Consider the following 24,648-nt stretch of genomic DNA (forward strand, 5'->3'; position numbering starts at 1 on the left):
ACGGACACGCTCACCTGCGTGTTTCCTGGAGTCCGCAAATAATCCTGTGAGCCTCCTCCTCTCCGCCGAGAAACACCGAGCTGCTGCTCTGCTGCTGACTGCTGCTGCTGCAGTTACCCAATGATCACACACATCCCAGCCTCCCCCCGACACACACTCACACACACACACACACACACACACACACACACACACACACACTGGACTCATAGCCCATTTAAGTCCACCACCCTTTATCTATTACACTTACGCGTTATTTTTGTCCATGAACTATGAGTTTTAGGCTACTTTTGTTACAGCATTTTTTAAATGATTTCAGAAAACTTCAGCAGAATATCTTCTCAATATGCCCTAATAAGATTATTATCATTTACAGGTCTATAATATTCATAATTATAAACTAAATGTGTTTTAATGTCTGTAGCTTCCTGTTATTGCTGCCTATATTGACTTAAACACTCAATTTAATACAGATCAAATAGATTTAAATAAAGTAAATAAAAATAAATAAAGTAAAATAGAAATAAATAAAGTACAGTAGTGTCATTGCATTTCAGTTTTGATCATAGAAAGCTTAAAAAAAAAATAAATAATTAAATATACCCTCAGTGTTTCTCGCATTCTTTGTGAATATCATAGAAATGTTTAAAATATTTTTTAAAATACACATCTAATTATATCTTTAGCATTTCTACTGTTGCTAGAATTTTTTTTTATATCAAATGTTATTCTTCTTAAGGTTGCTTGAAACATGTACATTCCTTTTGTTTGTTTGTTTTTGAGAAATTAAGCTTTCTAATGTGTCCTGTCAGTATGGGATGAAGTCTGAATATTTCCATGTGATCCGTGCCTTGTGACTGACCCCTGCTGGAGAAGAGATAAAAAGACAATAACTCAAGGTATTGGTGTTTTTTCCTGTTTTCTCTTCCATGCTTAGCACCAATGGAGCTGCATAGATTCGTCTTTTTATTATAAATTATTTATATGTAGGTCATTGTTCTTAATTACATTTACACAGACGTTTAAAAAAAAAAAATGTAGCTGGTGCAACAGTGATATTCCAATACACAAATGAATGAATACACCTCTCTGGTGTAAGTAAGTCACTTCTTAAAAGTTATTAATATACACAGGTGTTGCTTAACTTTTGTGTAATTGGTTGTTTTATTTTGTTTTAGTTAATTTTTTTTCATATGTAGCTCATTTTGCCCTTTATTGTATAACTTTTAAACTGTCTTAAAATTGAACTTTATCATTGTTTACCATTTTTTGATGTTGATGATGATGATGATGATGATCACATTTATTAGTAAAAAGAATTTAAAAAATTCAAAATCTCACAGTATGAGTGTGGTTTTTATATAAGCCAGTATAGGTTTCTGCCACACCCTTATGTGTACTGTTTTATATGTTTTATCCTCATTGTGCTTTCTATTATGTGAAACAAGTAAACTAAACTAAACTAAAAACATCTTATTTAAATCAAGAATTATCCCTAAGAATATAGTCTTCTATTGCTTATATTTAATTTTCTCAAAGTGATTAATTCACTTTTATTCCTTTTAGTGCTATGTTCTTGTTGACCTTTTGTATACACTTTTTGTTCTTGCCTTTGACTGTTTAGTCCTTTCTCTGTTTACCATCTTCATTGATGTTTATTTTATTGTTCCCTGAGTTCCTGCCTTTGCTTTGTCTGTCAAAGCACTTTGTAAACAATTGTTTTTAAAGGTGCTATATAAATAAAATTAACATCATTATTATAATGTATTGGTATTAATACTGTTATTATTATTATTATTATTATTATTATTATTATTATTATTATTATTATTATTATTATTATTATTATCATCATCATCATCATCATCATCACCATCAACACAATTTATTTAAATAGAAAAATATATTTACACCAAAAAAAAGTCAGAAAACACTTAACACATATTTTGTGTGTTTGTGTGTGTGTGTGTGTGTATTATTATTATTTGTACGTAACTCTGGTTGACCTACATACAGTATACTGGAGTAACTGGTTCTGATAATATCTGGCACTGGGTGGCGCTGTAACTCTTATTTGTTATCTCCTGTTACCGGGAAACCCTTTTACAATCTCAGCTCGGTCGTCACGTCTGTGACTGACCGACTGTAGCTGTCATGACGTGTGTGTCCGCCACTCCGCCTCCACCGTACTGGTCTGTTTCCAGTCATCGACACACAGCTGCTACCGACGAGCCCAACAGCCCGAGCCAACAAGTCACCGACAAACTCAACATTTATCCCGCCTGCTAACAGCTCTTTAGTCGGTATGTAACATTTCTCTTGTTATAAACGTCCTTGTTGTAAATGTGTTCGGTTTATCTGCAGCCGTTAGCGGTTAACCAGCTAACTGTAGCTAGCGCTAGCATTTAAACGACGCTAGCTAGTGCTAACCATTAGCACTAGTTAGCTAGCCCAATGATCGATTATCATTAATTAATCGATATCGTCGGCCGCTATTGTCACATACAGTAAACTACACAACATGTGGTGTCTTAGTTGGAGCTTAAATTGTTAAAAAAATATTAAGTTCAGTGAAGGTAACGTTAGTTAAAACTTATTAATTAGCTTGCTAACTAGCTAGTAGTAACCATGACGGATGGTGAGTAAATAATTGTAATACAGTTGTTAAAAACAATTTAAAACATGTTTTAGGGTAAGTGGTTGATGTGAAAGCACTACAGGCATTTAAATTAGTGCCACTTTGTATTTTGCTAGTCTTATCAGCAACAGTTTTACTGAAAAATGTAAAGTTACTGCATTTTGTGATACTCAGATACACAAATTGATACACAAGTACTTAATTGATCTCCAGAGGGGAACTGTAAAACGTTTCAGTAACTTTAACGTACAGAATAGATAATTATACAAATTAGAAATAAGAAATATGAAAATAGAAAATATGTAAAAATATCAAATAAAACATACACTCACTATGCTTTAATTTTACACCACTATTTAAAATTTAGAAAAAGTAAAATATATATTAGTTATGCCAAGTATGTCAGGTGTATATATTTTTTCTTTTTAAAAAAAAATGTATTTATTTTTTCTTTCTGCAAAGGGGTGTGCATACCTTTGTTCCCAATGTTTTCTACACCACAGTTTCACTATGCTCCTATGCTTCTTGAATTAAATGTTTAATGTGAATATGGTGTGTATAGCAGCCAAAGTTAGACACTACTAGTCAAACATGTTGTTGAGCACTTTTAGGTTTATTTTTTATTTTATAGCTTCATTATTATTCCAGCTTGTTTTTAGGATGCTACTAATGCTTACATGTTTATTAACAGTTTCAAACTCTGCCAACTAACAGTGTAGCGTTTGCATGTTGTGCCACTCAGAGTCAGTTTGCGGTAGCCAGCTTCTTAACTATCTCCCACATTTATGATCTAAATGTTTGCAACAAATGATAAATTGAATAACGGATACCCCTTTTGCCATGTTCTGCTTATAAATCAGGTGTCACCATGTATAGACATCATATCTTTGGCTCAGAGTGAAAATACAACAAGTTCATTACAGAGCCTTTGCCAAGGAACCTCTCCACAGGTGGTGGTACCAGCTGCTGAATCAGCTATGGCTGAGAGGACATAAATTGTATATTTGTAGATCCACGTTTCGCTCTGCTACCAAGCAGACCACGTCTGATTTAGTAAGATACGACTTAGAGATGTGATATGTTGCAGCCAGCTGAGAGACATCCCGCGTCAGTGCTTGTATCTGATTGGGTTTAAAAGCTTTTGTTGCACTCCAGAGGAGGTTGCTTTGGCCGTGTTTGCTATCTCACTGAGATATAAATCTGCGGTTTTGCAGCGCTCCATAGACACTACATTGTTAGTGACTCTGACAGAAACTATCACATCACCTTGAAGACACTGTTATTGTGAGATTTTTTACATCTTTCCCCACTGGAGATGTGACATGATGTTTGTAGATGAAGGCAAGTCTGAGCTTGTGGGTGTCAGGTGTGAAGTAAGACGCCTGTTTAAGTGAATTTTTCTCCCAAGGGTGCTACGTGCGAGTCTGCACTTTTGGCTTAAAGAGGGAAGCGAAACAATGCCTGTGAGTGAATACACTGATGCAGATTTGCATTCAGTGTGAGGAACTTTGTATCCTCAGTTGGGGTTACAAAGAGTAATTTACAGGAAGCTGTGACATGGAGGCCAGAACTTTGTTAATCTTTAAAAAAAATCTGCAATTATCATGGTGTCTACAGATCCAGTCTTAAATTTGTTTAAACGTTCTTAAAAAGCCTCAAACTGAAGTGTCTGATACCTGCAGACACCCTGATTATGTCGTTAGTATTTACAATAGATGTAAATGATCTAGTTTGGCACATTCAAAACACAGTCAAAAAGTAATTTTGAACATGAAACCTAAAGAAAATGAAGCACAGTGAAAGCACATTGCGTGAAAAGAGTGACTTAGTATCGTATGACTTTACTTTTGTCGTGTCCCTGTGAAGACGACCAGCTTTTTATGAGTTGGCGTGTCGGGGGTGCTCATAAAAATGAGGGAGGAAAATTATAGTTTTACACAAAACCTACGTCTGGGCGTGGGCCAGAGGAGGAAGGAACAGAGGCCTACAGCCTTACTTATTTTAATGACTACTCACTGTGCCCTTGCTATGAAAATAACTCATTTTTGGTTTGTTCTGACTGCACAGACAGAGACGTGTTATTAATAGAGACACTGCTGTAACTTTCGGTAATGCTCAGAAGTATGCATTTAGACGTAGAGAACTCACTTATATGTTTCTTTTTGCTTTAGGGTGAGATAAGTTATTTTTTCTGTCTAGTCTCAATGGATTTAATGGGGTTTTTTTGCAGGCTATGATGAGGTCATGACCCTTGGTCGGCCAGGCCGTGACATGATTGCAGCTTGGCACGGAGAAAAAGACGGAGCAGAGTGATAGAGAGAGAAGAATGGGCAGGAGCGCCTGGGGTTGCTGGCAAAGCGTCGTCTCCACTGCAGTGCTCTATGGCTCTTTGGCCCTGTTTACATCCATCCTCCACAATGTGTTCCTCCTTTATTACGTGGAGACATTCGTGTCTATCTACAAGATCGATAAAATCTCCTTCTGGGTGGGAGAGGTAAGTGACAAGAGACCTGGGTCTGGAGCGCTGTTAGTTCATGTCTAATTTTTGACTTGTTTATTTTATGTCCTAGACCATCATCCTTCAATTGATGGCATTATTGTCTTCTTACCTGTCCGATCTCTGCTGCTTCACAGACAGTGTTTCTTATATGGAACAGTCTAAATGACCCTCTTTTCGGCTGGCTGAGTGATCGCGCCTTCCTCAGCTCTCCTCAGTAAGTGTCTCCATCCTTCCTTCATATTTTTCCACAGAGAAAACAAAGCAGTCAACAGGGTTTTACTTAAAGAAAGCAACAAACCTAAATGCCTGGAATCGTTTCCTAAAAGTTTTCCAGAATATGGATGTGACTACAGCAGACAAGATGCAAAAAAGAATAAGTTGCCATTATTAGCAGATAGTTTTTTCTTAGCAAATTGCCTCATTTAATGCTGTTTCAAAGCAAAGAAAATCACTTTTCACAGTTTATGTATACTTTTGCTTTTTATTTATGAACATTATTGTCACATTCTAAGGACTGCAGGAAAATAACAAAACAAAAAAAGCAACAAAAAATAGTGAGGTCATGGGAGATCAGTAAATCAAGGGAAATTTACCTAATTTTGAATGAGATACTGCACACAATACATGACTAAACACACTATTTCCCCCCAAAATTTGCTTCCAGTTTTCATAGTTGTATGGTGTGGGTCATCTGTTGTAGAAGATGGAGGTGATAAGTAAGACTGACAAAGAGGTTTTCCCAGAGACAGTATTTTATAATGGTATTTTCTGGTTGCCAACAAAATCTTAACGAGGAAGGTATCGTCTTTTCTCAGCCTGTTAGGGATATGTCCAGGATGCGAATGTTGTATTTATGTGAAACCCAGGGTTTTTGAGGTTATTGTTGCTACTTCCTTCAGAAAAGTCTGACGGACAGGACCAGAAAGCATGAACAACAATAATCACCACATTCACTTGAGCAGTGTGGTTAAGTGCCCCTTTGTATAGATGTCTGTTATGGAGTGATAAATAAGCAAATAAAGTTTTACCAACAGAAGTCTCTCCAGGTTTATGAGTCGGTGGAGAACAACATTATTTACATTCAGAGCATGTCTTCAGTTCTCTAATTTTCTTTTTTTTGTCAAGTAAAAATATATCAAAATATATGTTCCATTGAGAGGATACAATAACCTGCGATGTAGCATATCACAAAATATGGCAGATACACAAGCAATAAAAACTGGGTTAGTTCTGAGGATGTTTTCCTTTCAGTCACACATCCTCTTTTTAAAGGTCAGTTTAACTCAATGGCGTTTTCTTTTTCCTTGATGTGAGACTAAAAAAAGCTAAATTTGACACCAGACACTTGACATAATATTAGCCTCACATAGTTCCTGTGAAGTGTATCAACACAGTCCATCTATCAGCCATGAACTCAGTTACTGTTGATTAAAAATCATAAATGGCAATTTTCTACCCTTGTTTTTCCACACAGGGTAACATAATGGCAAAAATGACATTTCTGAAACTCAGAGTGAAATTTCCCTGAAATGTATTTATACTGAAATGGAGGTATAAAAAAATGGTAAATTTAGGAAGTCATCTTCTTGATTCTGACATCCCCATGCCCTCCGGTCCCTCCTGACTTTCCTGTCAAAATTCAGATTTCCACCTCTGTGGTTCCCACACACATTGCCCCTAAGCTAAGACCCTTCATACACCTCTGCTCTCGCAAATGTTTCAGGATAAATGGTTTTATCAGCGGCAGTAATGCTCCAGAGGCTCGGTAAACACCTCGTCAGAAATAGTCAAACATAAAGCTGCCATCTGTGTTTGCATTTCATTTTGATTAGGCCATCTGTGACTGTGCTGTTGTAAAGTGCTGATATAACAGAGCCGAAAACAAACTGGCATTATTCTGTGGGCAAAAAAATGTTATAGCTGCATCCTTTACCTTGATTGTTTAGGTGTTGTACAGCAGGAGACGTGCACCATTCTCCCTTTTATTATATTACTTTGGTCTTTTTTAAAGATTGTTTTAATATATTTTTTTGTTGTGTTCATGGTGTTTGCTGATTTTGTATTTACATAGATGGTTATAAAGTATGACATCAATCACGTCAAAGTGACCACCAAGATATGCTACATCCTGTTTCTGATTCTGTATCTTGTTGTATTATATAAGTTTCTTAATAATCAAATAACTTGCGTTTTTATCTGCTGATTTTTGTTTTTCCACCCAGGTCAGGCTCTCAGATCACAACACCAGAGGTGGTGCTGAAGCGTCTGAAGGCCCTCTCCACAAATGGCCCTCTCTTCGCTCTGTCCTTCCTCGCCTTCTGGGTGGCGTGGGCCAGACCAGGTCTGCAGTTCCTGCTGTGTCTGTGTCTCTACGATGGATTCCTCACGATGGTGGACCTCCACCACAGCGCCCTGCTGGCTGACCTCGCCGTGTCCGCCACCGATCGCACGCGCCTCAACTTCCACTGCTCCGTGTTCAGCGCTTTGGGCTCCTTCTCCGTATTTCTGTCTTACTCTTTCTGGGACAAGGACGATTTTTACTCCTTCCGTCTCTTCTGTGTGACTCTTGCAGCTTTTTCCATCTTGGGCTTTTTCTTAGTGTCTCAGTTGCTGCAGCATCGTTTCCAAAAGGAAGTCCGCTCAAGACAGGATGAGGCACTGACACTCAAAGAGTGAGGATTTGAAATTCTGCATACTTTTGGTTGGCATGTATTTGGACTGTTTTGTTATTCTTCCTTTCCATCTCACTCCTTTCTTGCTCTGATGCAGGCTAAGTGTCGGCCACGCCACAGTGAACCAGTCAGAGAAAGCTGTCACCATTGGACAGTACCTCAGGCAGCTCTCCAAACACAAGAACTTCATGTGGTTTGTGTCTATGAACCTTGTTCAGGTAAGATATTAATCACAGTGGATGTGCTACAAAAGCTAGTGCAGATAAAGTGGGAAGATGCTATCACTGTTTTAGAAAATCCTCAAAATTTCCATTGCATTTCCTCACGTCCTTAGTCTTGGGTGCATTTTTAAAAGCACTCTTTAACGAGTTTCAGTTTTTATTCAAAGAAAAGCATGTTTTGAGGAACTTTTTTATCACTTAATGGCATACTGTGCATTATTTGTTGTTTACTGTGTGTTAACTCAACATTCAAACTAGGCCCTTTCTTGGATCCACGTGAATGTAAGAGAAGCTGTGGTTCAAGGCACTTAAATTCTAAATATATCAACACACCTACACCTCTACATAACCCTGCAGAAAGGTGCAAAAATTTTAAGTGAATTTCGCTTAAGCGTCCGTTGCCAAACAGACATGCAGACTTAAAGCTCGGATCCACAGAGCAGGGGAGAAAGAAAACCATCTGGTAACTGCGTTTTTATAGAGTCCAGATCTTGCGCTGCCTCTGGCTCAGGGTTACTACTCAGAGGGTGATACCTTCAAATGCCCCAATACACGCAGAGTCTGTTCAAATACAGACATTGCACGCCACTCAATGGAAGTGGCTAATAAGGGGTGATTGAGAGGTATTACTTTTGTGGGGGTCTATGTTTGTTTTAGGAAAATTATGCATAGTATGCCTGTAATCTTTTTATTTCTTTATTTTATTTAACTTGGAAAAGCCTCATTAAGATCTCCTTTACAAGAGTCTCCTGGTAGCAACACATTTAGTCTACTAACTTACTTTCTGTTGCTGTGTTTGCTCTTCCTGCAGGTGTTTCACTGCCACTTCAACAGCAACTTCTTCCCTCTTTTCCTGGAACATCTGCTGTCTGACAATATTTCTGCCTCGACAGGTTCGATCTTACTCGGTAAGATTCCTTTAAGAGACTAGAAACAACTCACATGTTTGGCAGTGATGAGGCTCTGAAATACAGACCAAAACGAATACTGCAACAATTAACACAGCATTACTCTGTCGTGGGAATTTAGTAAACAGATGCTATGATGCTAAAAACCTGTGCTGGACTATTATTAATTCCGCACAAAAAATTGATTTGGAATCAGCAAGGGATTCAATTAATGGGACCAAGAAGCAGAATCGATAATTGCATTCATAACAGTAAAACCTTATCAAATCCCGTCCCAAGCATTATCTGAAAGTTTAAGGAAATCATAGATGATGCTGTTGAAATTACAAGGAGTGTGATTTTATAAAAGTTTTACTGGATAGAAAACCCATACTGAAGGTGTCACACACAGGCTTTTTTTTTTAATAATGCAAGCACATTTGATTGCCAGTGTGGACACAGCGTGGCAATTTAAGTCCAAAAATCATCATCCTACATTTAAAGGTCCAGTGTGTAGGATTTAGGGGCATCTGTTGACTGCAACTGGGTATAATATTCTTAGGTATGTTTTCTTTAGTGTATAATCACCTAAAACTAAGACTTGTTGTGTTTTTGTTGCCTTAGAATGAGCTGTTTATATCTACATACAGAGCCGGTCCTCCTGCTCAGAGTCCGCCACGTTTCCACAGTAACAGACAAACCAATAACTGGCTCTCGATAGGGCTATTCACGGTGTCACCTAAATCCTACAAACTGGACTTTCAAAGATCAGGGAGATCTCAGAAAACCTGTGACGTGGTATTCTGAAATATATCTCCTACACTGCAAGAAACCAATCTAATTTTACAGAAGTGGATTCCTGCAACACCAGAAAAAGGCAAAACTGATCAGTTTCATGTTATAATGTGAAAAGTTTATTATTATAATAAGATGTGTCTTGTGTTAGAACACAATATTTTCATGGTATTAAGACATAAAAAAATGAATCAAGTTATAAAAAGAAGCTTTTCTTGATATGTTTTTGGGTTGTGAACTGTAGCCATTGAGCCTTCTGTGCTCCAACTAATCAATGAGAAATGACGCTCGGGAGGATCGGTCTCATTCTTCCTTCTGTACAGCTTCAAGCATTTAAAAAATCCGTCCGATATATATGCATACCTATCGAAATATCATCCACTGTTATCATCACGTTATAACAAGATAAATAGTATGTTGTTCAGTCCCCTCTGGATTCTGTAAGCTGTTTTAGGGATTTTTGTAACCTGAAAATTTCTATTGCAGCAGCTTTCCTAAAGAAATTGTGGTGCATGTTGTAGGGTTTTTAGGCCATTTCCATTCAATAAAATTGTCTTCCTTTTTTTTTTGCAATGAAATTCTGTAGTCAAATGAAAATTGCAAAAATAGTTGTGACGCTGTCCTTGATTCAGAGCTCATTAATATGATCAATAATCAATATGTTGCAAGCACCTTTACAATGAATGAGATATTACTCAACCCAACTATTTTTTGAATAAATAGTTGGGGTCAAGTTGCAGCTATTGGACAAAATTGCACAGTCATGCAGACCTCATGGGGATTGGCTGAATTTGCATTAATTGCTCTAGATTGTTACAACGAGCAAAGTTTGTTGTTATAAAATTAGTTTGTATGTAGTGATAATGTTAAAAAATAAAATAAATCTCATAATAACTTGACAACCTCTTGGTATGACAAACTTTCCATGTTAAATCCTGATACTGATCCGTTTTTTTTTCTTCTGTCGTGGCAGAAATACCCTGCTGTAAAGTGTGGCTAAAATAGGGTAGATTTCTATTTTATTAATTTGCTGTGTCTTTTTTAAGTTTACAATTACTATTTTTTCTGCTGATTAGTCTTTATTTTTAATGCAGTTCTGATTGTGCTCCCACGCAGGCATCTCTTACATTGCCCCCCACCTGAACAACTTGTATTTCCTGACACTGTGCCAGCGTTACGGGGTTTACCAGGTTATCCGCTGGCTATTTATGCTCAAACTGGGACTTAGTGTGGCTATGCTGCTGGCAGGGGCTGACCACATTTATCTGCTGTGCATCTTCATTGCTAGGTATGGCCACGCACACACATCAGCACACGCATCAGGGATCCGATGTGTGACAGCTTTTACTTTCCTTTGCTTGTTTTTGTTCATTATTTTTTAAAGCTGAATACACAAACACACAGCGACACGTATCGCTCTGAGCTGAATATTCACAAGAACACGCCAAGGACTCTTTCTGTTGCAGACTGTTTCCAAGGTTAACTCAACATTTGTCACATGTTTTTATCCAAATATTATGTTAACCTTTCTTTGCAACAAGAACTTATTTTTCCCAGGAGAATGTAAACTCTGCTTCAGTTAGTGTCTATTTCACTCAGAATGAGCAAAAGTTCTTTTTCATTTATGACGCCCAAAACCGGCATTCTCAAGGGGCTTTAAAATCTGTAACAATATACTCTAGAGGATAAAAAATGACTTAGATTTCAATAAATATGTATCGATAAATACAGAAATAAATAAATACATATTAAAATACATATACATATATTTTTTTAAAAACAAGAATAAAAAAAATTAGTGGTAAAAAGTAAATAAATGTTGAAATATAATATGTATAAATATAGATAAATTAATAAACAAACAAATGAAAGTTAGTAATTAAAAATGACTTAAAAAATGAATATCTTAAAATTTATCTTAACTTTAACCCTACTTTTTCGTACAACTACATTTATTTGTTTCAGTAGATTTGTGTCTATGTAAAGGATATGTTAGCATCATTTATATCTTTATGTGTGCATTTGTTTATTTATTAATTTTTTATTTCAGCATTTATTTATTTTTTTATTTATAATATTGAAGACATAAACCTAGCTACATGCTTAACTACATGCATGTTTAGTCATACGTTCACAGTTGCAGTAGTTGTCAACAGTGTGTGAATGGCTCTCTCTAAACCGATGCAAAAACATATCAACCACAAGTGTTACTGTTGTTACTGTATTTCACACAGTGTAATGTGGTTTTGAACATAGCCACACCTCAGCATGCTTGCTTAGGTTAGAAAGTGTAACCATTCTTCTCCTTAGAGACTACAAATAGAAACCTTATCAATAACAATAATTGACACACCTTAATTAATGGGAATAGACCTGCACAATGTACCCTTGATTAAAAAAAAAAAAACTGGGAACAAGACCTCCATTGGAACTACCTTTCCTGTCAACACTATAAAAACATCTTTAGAATAAAAAAAGCATCAATGTTGCTGACATTTCCCATTGTAAGATTGTCCATTCTGGATACTGTAACCCAATGTCTGTTGCTCCTAGTAACCGGGTGTTTACAGAGGGGACGTGCAAGCTGCTGAAACTGGTTATCTCGGACCTGGTGGACGAGGACTTTGTGGTCAATCGACGTCAGCAGGCCACCTCAGCTCTCCTCTTTGGGATGGTTGCCTTGTTGACCAAACCTGGCCAGACATTCGCCCCTCTCATCGGCACCTGGCTGCTCTGTGTTTACACAGGTACGGACAGAAATGCTCAGACTTTATAATGAAGCTGTGGATGTTAACCATGTTAAAAATGCTGCTGCAAGTTTCTGCATTCACGTGTCTTTATGTCTCTCTGACAGATAAAGTATCAAGTAGCTGTTGGTGCTGCAAATTAATAGAATTCAATTCTATGACATCTCGTTTACCTAATATGAGTGTTTGGTGTTGCTTTACAAGCTAAATCATCCACACCAAACCAGTTTTTTTTAATATGTTATATTTAACCCTTAGGGTCCACTTTAATATTGCACACTCTCGTTTCGCTCTGTGCACAAAATGCGCTTTTCAAAATCAAGCTTTAAAAAATATCAAACAAATCATACATTGATATAATTTTTTCACCAATTTCAGTCCTAATCATAAATATAAAATATTCATTAGTTTCCAGAATTTTAACACTTTGAATGTCAGGTTTTTGTCATGATGCCACTATGTCTTTAGATGAAAAAAGAAACCCCACAAAAAAAAGGAATCATTTTCAATATACTACATGCTGAGTAGATTTATTTCTGATTATCACAGCCTGTGATGTGTCATTGATTTGCAGCAACACTGATTGCGACAGTGTACCTTGTGGTAATGACATGTATTTCTCCACAAGCCAAAAATGGTAAACATAACGTCATCTGGTGGAAAATATTAAAAATTACATATCCCATGGCAAAAGCCCAGAATGACACCCAGAAATAATACAATACATGTTTTGTGCTTTGATGGCTGTGGGATCAAAAACTGCAGTTTGAATGAGTTTTAGTGGTGCTTTTTTTGCTCTCAACATTATGAATGTAACAATTTTATTTGCACAGTGTATTTTAGTCTTATTAAAGGAGATGAGCGGGAAATTCCAAGATTAAACAGAAATACACAATCTTGCAAAAATGTATGCCATATACATGAACGCAGCCAAAATCATCAAAAATGAAGAATGAGAAGCGTGTTAAATGTGCCAGTCCCTAAGGGTTAATTAGTGTAATTCCTACAGTGATTATGGGAATTGCTTTTTTTCTCATGTTTGATCTCTCTTCCCCAGGTTATGATATTTTTGAGAGGGAACCCGTGAAGGACTCTCTGGTTTCTGTGCCTGACGTTGCCTCCGGCTCAGGGACTCCGCCTCTCCGCCTGGGCTGCTTCTACATGTTGGTGTTTGTGCCTATCACCTGTGCCCTGCTCCAGCTGGCCGCCTGGTCGCGCTTCACGCTCCACGGCCGCAAGCTGCAGGGGATCAAGACCCTAAGGCAAGGGGCTCAGCACGGCCACCTTATCGATGTCAAGGCCATATGAAACGAGTAGAGCTGGGTGACGCTGCACACAGACACTTTTAAACGGTTGATTTTACAGTCCCAAGGTGCAGCTCCGCCTTGTGTGCAACAATACGAACCACGACACAACATGTGGCTTTGTGGAAAATGCACAGTCGGATGACAAAGGGGAAGAACATAAAAAAATCTTTAAAAAAAACATTAAACCTGCCTTATTTTTTATATTAGAATATTGACCTATATTTATATTTGAACAGATGACCAAAAGATTAAGTTGAACCAATCAATCTTTGTGGATGTTAACGGACCAAGGTGACAACTTTTCGTGGTGTGCGCCAAAGATGGGGTGCCCTCTTGTTTGTAAAGCATAGCTTTGGTCAAGAATACAGACCAAATACCAATGCTGCTGTGTAAAATTGTCATTACCAGCATGATTTAGGGGGTTCTGTATATAACTTAAAGAAAATCTGTGTTATATGGGAAGCCTATCAGAGCTGCAGTCAGCATCCTGTTGCTCGTGCTCCAGTGCTCGTACTTGTTGGCCGTGAGCGTTACTATCTGCAGTGCTCTGATGTTTTATTTGGATCATTGGCTCCATGTTTGCAGGTTACATTATCAGCTGATGTTACGAGCAGCCATGTAGAAGAGCTAAGTTACAGCTAGCTGGCTAACATTTGATCAGGCTCTGATTAGCTCATTGGCCGCCAAAGCATAAATCTTGGCTATTAGAAGGAACTTTCTATCTATCTTCATTTGCTAAAATAACACAGTTTGTCATATTAAATAAGTGAAGGACTGCACTTAATTTATCAGAGATGGAGGTGACTTGGGTGTGTGTTTTTTATTTTTTTTTTTAATCTTGACTATACCCGAAGCTACAAATGTTTTTCCTTTAGCCTTCCTCCATCACAAATAGGTATATATTATTTTTTTATATTCACAGCAAATGTAGTTATGAAGCCAATGCATCAAGCAAACAACACTGGAATAAAAAGTTATTACTAAAATAAATCCTCTTTAAAAATTCTGTGTTAAAGGACCATTGGAAATTTGAAATTTTACATGCAGCTTCTGGATAGGATAATGTTAAAGGTATTTGACATTAATATGAAATACAACCATTTTAAGTTGTCCCACCAGTGCCTTAAACCTTATTTGGCTACCTCCCCCATTTTGCACCACTCCCTCCCCCTCCAAAAGTAAAGAACGGTCCCTTAGTATCGTGTATCAGGGTAGCCGGGGAATTAATCTAGAGTTCTATAAAATCCACTTAGACAGTATTTTGCTAGCAATATCATTACCAAGCAAGCAAAGGTTAGCCAGCTAGTTGCACTGATCTGGTGTTGGTTGCTTCGTAACATTAGCTGATAAAGTAATTTGCTGATAAAATAAAGATAGCAAATGTACCAACAAGATCATCCCTGGAGTATGTATGAATTAAATATTTATCAGCCAGCAGAGCATTTTGCCATGTTAGCCAGCTGGCAGTTTGTCCATGTAAGCAAGCAAGTTAACGTTTAGTGACATCAGGCAGCTAAAACCCATAATGTCACAATAAATTTAACATATCAGCGCTTCCTCTAACGCTAGGATTTCTTTTCAGCTCAGAGGGGCACTACAAAGGTGATACGGGGCGCCCAATTTGAGGGATTTTCCGTTTACAAATGACACAAGAATTGGCTCGCTAGCATCACAAAGCAAATTCAGCCAGTGCAAACCGCGGTCCACAGGCTGTTACAGGAAACTGAGAAAGTCGGGCAATGTAAACCGGTTCACCCATTCGCAATAAAATACGATAAAAATTACGCAGAGGAACTTTAAAAACCAGGAGGGCGGGTTAATCACAAAGCTACAGTGCTGATTTCTAATGTTAATAACACGATGAAGAACATGAATTAAACGTGCATTGATGTGTTCAGAGTGCTGTTAAAACTGCATGGAGTCGTCTTCAGAGCTGATTAACTGTTTTACTGTTTTACATTTTCACAGAATGCCAGTTTGATGTTGAGAGCCGTATTTTCTGATACATACAGTATTGATGATGTTTTTGCACAAAACTGCCATTTGTCTGTTGTACTTCTAACATTCTGATTGTGACATATATTTATGTACTGTAATTATGACAGTTGGAATTAGGAAATAATGCTGGTAACCATGTTATCGGTTCACTTTTGTAATTTTCCAGATTATACAAAGAATGTGTGGCTTTACCACAAATAAATCTCATCTGTGTTAAAGGTGAACCAAACTCTGCTCTGCTGTGACACCTTTTCATGAAACTGACTGTTCAAACTCCACAACAGATTAAATAATGTGACAGTGATTTTTGAGAAGAAGATTATGTAAGTATAATGCAATGAATTGAGAAAAAACATCTTTTTTTAGCTCAGAATTATCAGAAAAGTTTACATAGAAAAAATGTGTTTGTTTTTCTGAATTAACAAAATTATCTCAGAAAAATGACATTTATATCAACAAACATTTATTTTGGAGTTAACAAGATTGTGATCTTAGTATTATTACCACCATGAAGATATCTTGGGTGAGTATTATAAACAGAAACATGCCTGAAGGTGTTTCTTTATTTGAAGAGATAGAAAACAGCCACACCTTTTTTGATTTTATACTTCTTATTCTTCCTACTTGTATCTTGAAGACTCTCACTGTTTATTAATGTTCAAGAATTGTAACCTTAGAGGCCACCGACTTCTGTAAAACCCACTTTTGTGTTACATATATGTATATTTTTTTAAAGATTATTTTTTATACTTACAGGTTATAATTTGGGGGAAAATACATATAGAACCACAGTTAGACTCACTTGCTAGAGGTGCTAGGGCAAAAAAAAAAAAAAGATTTTTATCTCCATGCTTGAACACTTCCTGTAAAAACAGAAATTTAGGAACATATGCACAAAACTGATATAGTGAAGATCAGTAGCTCCGTGGTTCCCAACAATTTTAGCTTGAAAACTCTTAACAGAGCATAAAAGTCTACTTGTGACCTCTTATCCAAGGGTTATAAGGGACTGTTTGCTATTTATAAGAGGGGAAGATGTGGTGCAAAAAGGGGGAGCAAAAAGAGTTTTTAAGCAATTGCATTGCTTAAGAACTCAAATTAAACTCACATTTAATTGCATTGCTTAAAAACTCTTTGAAGCAATGGTTTGTGTTTTTTGATTTGGCTTAGGAGAGGTGCATTCAACCCAGAAGTGGGTTTTAAAGGCATTTTATGTATTATTAATTATTTCATGTTTATAATATATTTTCTAATATTATATAAAAAACATAGTCATTATTATTATTTATTTTCTATTATTCATGGTGAAGGGAGGGTTTTTGCTTTTTCCACCAGTCACTTAGGGATGCTCAAGGAGAAATATTTGTAGCTCCAGGGAGGGTCATGATATTAAAAAAGAAAAAAAGATATTACTCAGTCACCCCCATGCTCTGAAAAATAAAGTACAGTCCCTAAGTGTTTACAGAAGATGTAATTAGTTCAATCACAGAGTGATTTTTCCTTCTCCTGTTTAAGAAGTCTGGAAAGATCAGAGAATTCACCATGTTTCAAGGATAAGCGGCAAAAAATGTAAGGATAGATTTTTTTAAAAAAACTGCAGGAATAACATAAGTAGCTCGCATGAACTTCCTCCTCCCTGTTGGATTCAGTCTCTAGTTGGATTGTTGAGCAAAATAAACTGAACTGGCGGTAGTGATGAACTCTAAACACTTCATCACTTTAGGATCTGTTTGAACGGCTAATGTGCTTTGTAGACAATTGTTCTTTTGTTATTATAAGATGTATTTTTAACGGAAAAAATGACAAAATTTCACATTTAACGACGACTAGCACCAACTCTTTGTTCTGTGACGCTTCCTGTGCGAAGACGGAAGTAGCAGGATGGTAATCCTCTCGTTTTGTGGTTACTCCCTGTCGGCGAACGGCGCATGCGCGTTGTTTTTAGTCTTATTATTTTATTCTCTTTCGACTGTATTCCCATGTGTTACGCTGTTAGGCGTCTTTTTATTTATTTGTCTCTTTTTTTTCTTATTTTGCCCAATTCAGGGGCCGCAAAAACTCTTTAAAGTGCCGTCTGGCACCGTGCGCAACCTTGCCGCTACCCATCATGCACCGCGCGCCATGTTTAGATATTTGTTACATTTATAATTTAGTTTGAAACATCTTTTATTCAAACAAATCTCTTTGATCGTATATTCTCATAAGTAGTTTATGCATATGTTGTGAAAAGTTGTAGGAAAAAAAAAAAAAAAAAATTGGCGCGCTGACACCGTCACTGTAAGGCGTATGTCGGAAAATGACTACACTAGTAGTACTTTGTAAAGGCAGTACACTCATGTTTCTCTTCAGATCGTATAAATCTTTCGCCTTTTACTAAAGATTTCCGTGGAGAGGAACATTATGAGTTCAAACTAATTTTTTGATGCCCTGCCTCGTGCGGGGCTTCCTATATTTGTGGAAATATAAAAGTATATTTTGTCAGTAATAAGTAGTACCAAACAAATTGAATGTAGCAAATATTGAAGTGTTTGTAGTAAATAACCATATCGAAAAAACTGCAATTAATGGCTTTTATTTCTCACAACTTTAACAAAAATATGTAGAAAATACGTCACGCGAACAAGACCACAAACACGAGATCACAGATTTGCGTCCTACCCAGAACATAATCCGTCCAAACAGGATTTATTGGGTAGATTTTATGCAAAATTTTGAAATGAATTTCTTTGACCTTTATCAATATTTATTTATTATTTCATTTCGGTCCCATATTCAAATAATTATTGTTAAAAAAAGTTTTTTTACAAAGTGGTGAAGATATTTACAATCAGATACTTTTTTAACCTAGATTTATATATGTATTATTCCAGATTGTATTTGAGTTGAAAATCCAGCAGAGGGCGACACATGTGCTAAACATGATGCAACAGTCAGCTGACTGACTAATAAATATAAAAACAAATCATTAAAATTAACTCACAGTCATAGTATTATCATGTCTTATTCATCTTCAAACCTTTTCTTTCTTTTCTCAATCTATCGCATATTCTCATAAGTAGATTATATATATGTTGTGAAAAGTTGTATGGATGTTTTGGCGCGCTGACACCGTCACTGTAAGGCGTATGTCGGAAAATGACTACAGTAGTAATACTCGGTGAAGGTAGTACACTCATGTTTCTCTTCAGATCGTATAAATCTTTCGCCTTTTACTAAAGATTTCCGTGGAGAGCAACACTATGAGTTCAAACTAATTTTTTGATGCCCTGCCTCGTGCGGGGCTTCCCTTCTCTGTGAAAATATAAAAATATGTCCTCCAAAGTAGTAAGCAATATTATATAAATTGTACTTTGCAATTATTTTAGCGCTAGAGCAAAATCCTTTGCAAAATTTTGAAATGAATTTCTTTGACTTTAATCATTATTTATTTATTATGTTTTATTATGGCCCCATATTCAAAAAAATCATTGTAAAAAAAAGTCTTTTAAAAAGTGTTGAAGATATTTGCAATTAGAAACCCTTTTTAACCTACATTTATATATGTATTATTCCAGATTGTATTTGAGTTGAAAATCCAGCAGAGGGCGACAAATGTGCTAAACATGATGCAACAGTGCTCAGCTGATAGCAGTAATAAATACAAAAAACAATAATTCAAATTATTTCACAATCATAGTATTATCATGTATTAGTCACATTTAAATTCTTGTGTGCCCATCATGTGCTTAAAGTAGATACAAATAATCACTGTATATCAGCTTTAATGTCAACATGCATTTATGTAACTTTTTTATGTAACCTTTTTTATTATTATTATTTTAAAAAGTTACAATTTTAGCATAACTATGTTGTAATGTCAAATTGAATCACCACTTCGCCACTCTTTCCAGTCCACTCCCTACCAGTGACAACACACAAATATCAAGAATATGTTGGGAAGTATAGTTAAAGTCAGACTTCCCATTTCTTGTGGCTTTCGTGCTCTAATGTATCACCAGTCGCCTGTTTCAGTAGAGAAAAACACACACTTACACAGAACAGGAAACAAGAGCGAGGCGAGCCGAGGCGATACATGTAGGCTGCAGTTTGAGCTCTACCTCTCCGGCTCTTTAGATACAAAACTGCTTCAAGGTTGTTTGCGAGACGACCAGTGACGGGGAATTTTTGGACACAAAATCAGGCAAGTAGACAAATTATTATCCCACTTTGTAGCCACGAGGTATGCAACTCCAGGATTTGATTTCTTTCTTTTTTTTGCCTGAAAGTGTATTATATTTCATTTGAGGTGCACTAACTTGTCCTTACTTCTGTGAAGTGACTCTGAATTGCCAAATTCAGCATAATGTGAGTTAAATCTAACTGGGAAATGAGTCCTAGATTAGTAAAGTTTTTTTTTCCCTTATGTTAGTTAACTTTTTATTGTCATAATCAATTTTATAACATAAGTTTATACACGTTTGTTTAAAATTAAATACAACCCAAGGAACAGCAATGATGTGAAAACTCCTAAAAGTATCTCTAAAGTATATAAATCCCTGTCAGACTGTTTGTCGAAAAATGCAGAGGCTATTAAATATAAATGGGAAAAGGATTTAGAGACAAATATTTAAAAAGAGGACTAGTCTTTCAATGCTCTTACAATGTGAGGCACAAAATAAAATACAAACGTTACTATTTAACAATATGGCTACAAGAAAGACTCAAATATTGCAGCGTTTACATGTAAGATATCTGCTAACATGACAACCTGTTGTCTCTGTGTTTTGTGCTCTAGGAGACAACAAAAGGCTTTAAATATTCTGAGTGATTCATGGATGAAACATAGCCTGATAAGGCAAACTGAGATTGCCAGGTGACGTCGCGCCGACGCCGTGCTGAGGTTGGTGCAGGCTTCCTGTTTTGTGGCTGCACAGTTTTCAGTCTGCTGCTCCAGTGGTCTGTCTGTCAGTTTAAGTTGAAAGTGTTTTGCAGCAAATGGAGGTAACTTCCTCTGCATCTGTGTGCACAGAAATAGAGGCTTTTACCTCTGCCAGCCTTTTGTTATTAATCTTAACTCGAAATTGCATGAACCTTTCTCAAAAGTCAGTGTTATTATGATAATGTCAAACACTAACCATCACATGGCCCTGTACGCAGGCTCGCTGGATACAGAGGCAGAGGTACACAGGAGGCCTTTCAGCTTAAAGTGAATGTTTACATTTGATGTTTGAAAGTCAAGCAAATGACTATGAACCAACATTAAAAAAGACTACAAAGAGATGCAAAACGACAACAAAGACCCACGAAATGAAACCTAAAACAACTTTGAGATGGAAAATCACACCAAATCCACTGCGGGGAGACCTGAAAAGACGGATAACACAATACAACTAATACTCTACAAGATGCTACAACTACAAGATGCAAAATGACACAAAATTACTACAACAGAGGTGCAAAATTACAACAAAGAAACCCCAAATAATTGCAAAGAGGCTCTAGACAAAACTCACGCTCACGACAAAAAGATATCATATTACTACAGAAAGACAAAATTGCCCTCAAAAAGAACCAAAATAACAACATTGGGATGCAATATGACCACAAAATGACTTGAGGGAGAAGCAAAATGACAATGGACACAAAAACTGCCACAAAAAGGTGCAAAATGACCTTAAATAGATGCAAATTTACCACAATAGAGGTGCTAAACAACAACAAAGAAAACCCCAAATGACTGCAAAGAGATGCAAAATGACTACAAAACTACTACAGGGAGACCTAAGAATACACTTGACACAAAACTGCTACTATGGAAGCAAAATGACTACAGGAGAGATATTGAGACGAATAAAAGAGACTCAAACGACCTCAAAGTGACCCAAAATAATTACAACATGATGCAAAATGACAACAAAACCACCGACCGAGAGACCCAAAACTACTACAAAAAGATGCAAATTTACTAAAGCGAGATGTAAAATGACCACAATAGAGGTGCAAAATGACGACGGATGCAGAGACCACATGAGAAGTGCAAAGTGATAATGATGTGACAAAATATGACCATGAAGGTACCCAAATCGACTGCAGTGAAATTCAAAATGACTGCAGACGCGAAATGAGAACAAAAGTGGTGCAAAACACCTGCAGTGAGATGCAAAATGACTAAAGGGAGACGCAAAATGACAACAGACCCAAAACTACTACAAACAGATGTAATATTACCACAGAGAGACTCCAAATAAGCATAAAGAGATGCTTAACAACTACAAGGAGACAAAAAATGACCACCAAGAGATCCAAAACAACTACAGTGGGATGCAAAGTGACCACAAAGTGACTAGAGGGAGATGCAAAACAACAGAGGAGGAGACCCAAAGCAACTGCAACAAGATGAAAAATGTCCACAAAACAACTAGTGGGAAATGCAAAATCACAACAGACATAAAAGTGCTTCAGAGAGATACAATATTACCGCGAAGAGATTCAAAATGACATTAAAAATACATTTTAAGTTCGGGGATCTTGCTACTGCAGGGGTCTAAATTTAAGACACTTTCACCTTAAATTGAAAAGTCATAAATTGGTGCATAGAAATTCACCATAATGCAGAAAATTATGTGTTTGATGCTCAAAAGTTTCATATGGAGAGCCCCCAAAGCCCCTGATTTATGTTTTATGCTTCACGTGTCCTCAATTTTCCACATTTTGGACAAATAAAGATCTAATGTAATGAAATTTAATCTAATCTCTCAATGTAGATATGAAACCTACAAATGTGCTTACAACATTGAATCATAGTAAATTTTAAGAGGCTTTTTTGTCAGTGAGCAACAGAGAAAAAGTATTTTATGTCAGTGTGAAAACAGATCTCTGCAGAGGAATTTTTAAGATTAAGAACATTCAACCCCGCCTGAGGAAATTATATGTAATAATAAACCACATAAATAAAATCTGACTTGACTTAGCTTTCTTCTTTTTTAGGGGGGGGGTCGTTTCACATGTCTGAGCCTCGAGGACTGTCGTCTCATAATGCGTCCATGACGCTCACATTGCAGAGTGGACCGATACCGTGAAAAGAAGTAACAAGTTTCTGTTGGTGGAACTGTGTGACAATGAGCTGACATTTAAAATTAAACTCTTTTTTTGAGAGCCACGCTAACTTCACATTTCCTCTATTTGCAGCTCCAAGATGTTAAAGCTGCAGTAACACAGAGGCCTCAGCGGCGCACCGCAGCATGGAGCTCGTGTCAGTGCAGCATGCATTTGAGTACGCGGCCAAGGATGGTCACCTCGTGTCCATCAAACCGAATGAAAGTTACATCCTGGTCTCAAAGACTAATGAGCACTGGTGGCATGTCCGCAAAGACCAGCACACCAAGCCCTTTTATGTCCCCGCGCAGTATGTGAAGGAGATCCAGTCACTTAAAGAAGACTCTCCTGCTCCTAAAAAGCTGGACTCACCTGAGACTAACTGCAGGTCAGAGGACACGGCTGCAAAGACACAACATAAAGCGACAGCAGTGATTCATGTATCTGCTCAGGATGCTTCAAAAGAGACGCACCGGTTCTCCACTTTTGGTTTTTGTGACATACCAGATGTGAAGAAGCCCTGTGAGACTGTGGAGGAAGGAAAAATCAGCTTTGCACACAGTCAGGATAATATAAAGACACATGATTCGACAGAACGCTCTTCAGTCCCCTCTGCACCTCTGAATACTGACAACATGCAGCTCTATGCAAAATCTCATCCTGTGCCAAAGGTCAAAAACGGACACACAGAAAGCTCACTGCAGCATGACGCTGTCGAACAGACTTTTCCACACGGTGAGGATATGGACTTCCCTTTACCCCCGGATTCACACATATACGACACCATACCAGAGATAAACATCCCAGAATTTGACACTTATTCTGAGGTGCTTGGTCCTGTTTCTGACACATTGACGTTGGAGCAGCAGAATCAAACTGCAGAGAAAACTTCTACGGATGAACCTCCCGCTGAGCAGGTAAGGTTTTAATTTTAGTATTACTGTTTTTATTTTATTTTGGGATCCATGTCCTAGAGTTTTTTTTGTTTTGTTTTTTCCCTCCCCACCCTCTCTGTGGTGTGGTAGAACCGAAAACAAAACAGAGAGAGAGAAACCACCGCAGGGGCTATCCCAAAGGGCTGGGTACAGCAGTGATATTAAGGACTTAATTCGATCTGTTAAAGAAAAAGACCAAAACTCTGCTGATTTTGGCCAAAAAAACAAACAAACATATGAGTATAAATGGCTGGTGATAACCCACACCTAGCACATATATTAGGGCAGAAATTATACCACATTTCTCAGGTAGCGAAAGCACCACATCAACCCGAAAGTCTGTTGGAAGTTGAGTTAAAAAAAGTAAACTTTGTATGAGCATATTCTCAAACTTGGAAAAAACAAAAAAGATGAGATTAGGGCAAATTATAGGTAGCGCAGAGACTGTTTTTATTTATTATTCTGTTTCAGTGTCACACAAGCTGGAGCACAAATGTGTCGGTGTGATTTTACAGCCAGCAGAGGGCGCAGTTTCATCAGGTAAAAGAGATACACAGAGGTTTTCAGGTTTTATTGTCTCATAATAATAGGTGATTTTGAAGAAGATGCAGGGAACACTTCACCTGCAGTTTTTAGGGCATTTGTAACAGGGGACTTTTTTAAAAAAAATAAGACATATAAACCTTAAATGAATGCAGAAAAGTGATAAATTGGTGCATAGAAACCCATGGGAATGCAGAAAATTATGTGTTTGATGCTCAAAATTTTCATATGGAGACCCCTGCTTTATGTGTCCTCCCTCATAATGTAGAAATGAAAGCGACGCCTGTGCTTACAGCATTGAGTCGTCGAAGATTTAAGTGGCTTTTTTGGC

The 24,648-nt window shown here is 37.1% G+C and overlaps 2 protein-coding genes and 2 non-coding genes across 4 annotated transcripts in view; all 4 read left to right on the top strand.

The window, feature by feature from the left end:
• The first annotated feature begins 2,140 nt into the window (after positions 1-2,140).
• mfsd13a (major facilitator superfamily domain containing 13A) lies at positions 2,141-15,999 on the top strand. Its single transcript, XM_042507737.1, has 9 exons — positions 2,141-2,303; positions 4,869-5,132; positions 5,273-5,352; positions 7,361-7,810; positions 7,908-8,028; positions 8,843-8,939; positions 10,830-11,001; positions 12,267-12,460; positions 13,518-15,999. The coding sequence occupies exons 2-9, from the start codon at positions 4,965-4,967 to the stop codon at positions 13,766-13,768; spliced, it is 1,533 nt and encodes a 510-aa protein (XP_042363671.1). The 5' UTR covers positions 2,141-2,303; positions 4,869-4,964; the 3' UTR covers positions 13,769-15,999.
• Positions 16,000-18,094: 2,095 nt separating this feature from the next.
• Positions 18,095-18,209, top strand: LOC121959392. Its single transcript, XR_006106903.1, has one exon. It is a non-coding gene; the product is annotated as a U5 spliceosomal RNA (small nuclear RNA).
• A 724-nt stretch (positions 18,210-18,933) lies between these two features.
• LOC121959395 lies at positions 18,934-19,048 on the top strand. The gene has a single exon (XR_006106905.1). It is a non-coding gene; the product is annotated as a U5 spliceosomal RNA (small nuclear RNA).
• A 1,535-nt stretch (positions 19,049-20,583) lies between these two features.
• arhgap27 (Rho GTPase activating protein 27) overlaps positions 20,584-24,648 on the top strand; it is a 30,785-nt gene continuing 26,720 nt past the window's right edge. The window contains exons 1-2 of the mRNA XM_042507700.1: positions 20,584-20,644; positions 22,933-23,756. Of these exons, the coding sequence (XP_042363634.1) occupies positions 22,986-23,756 (771 nt within the window). The 5' untranslated portion in view covers positions 20,584-20,644; positions 22,933-22,985. The remainder of the gene's footprint in view (positions 20,645-22,932; positions 23,757-24,648) is intronic.

Source organism: Plectropomus leopardus, chromosome 19 (genome assembly GCF_008729295.1).
Source record: "Plectropomus leopardus isolate mb chromosome 19, YSFRI_Pleo_2.0, whole genome shotgun sequence".
Taxonomy (NCBI): domain Eukaryota; kingdom Metazoa; phylum Chordata; class Actinopteri; order Perciformes; family Serranidae; genus Plectropomus; species Plectropomus leopardus.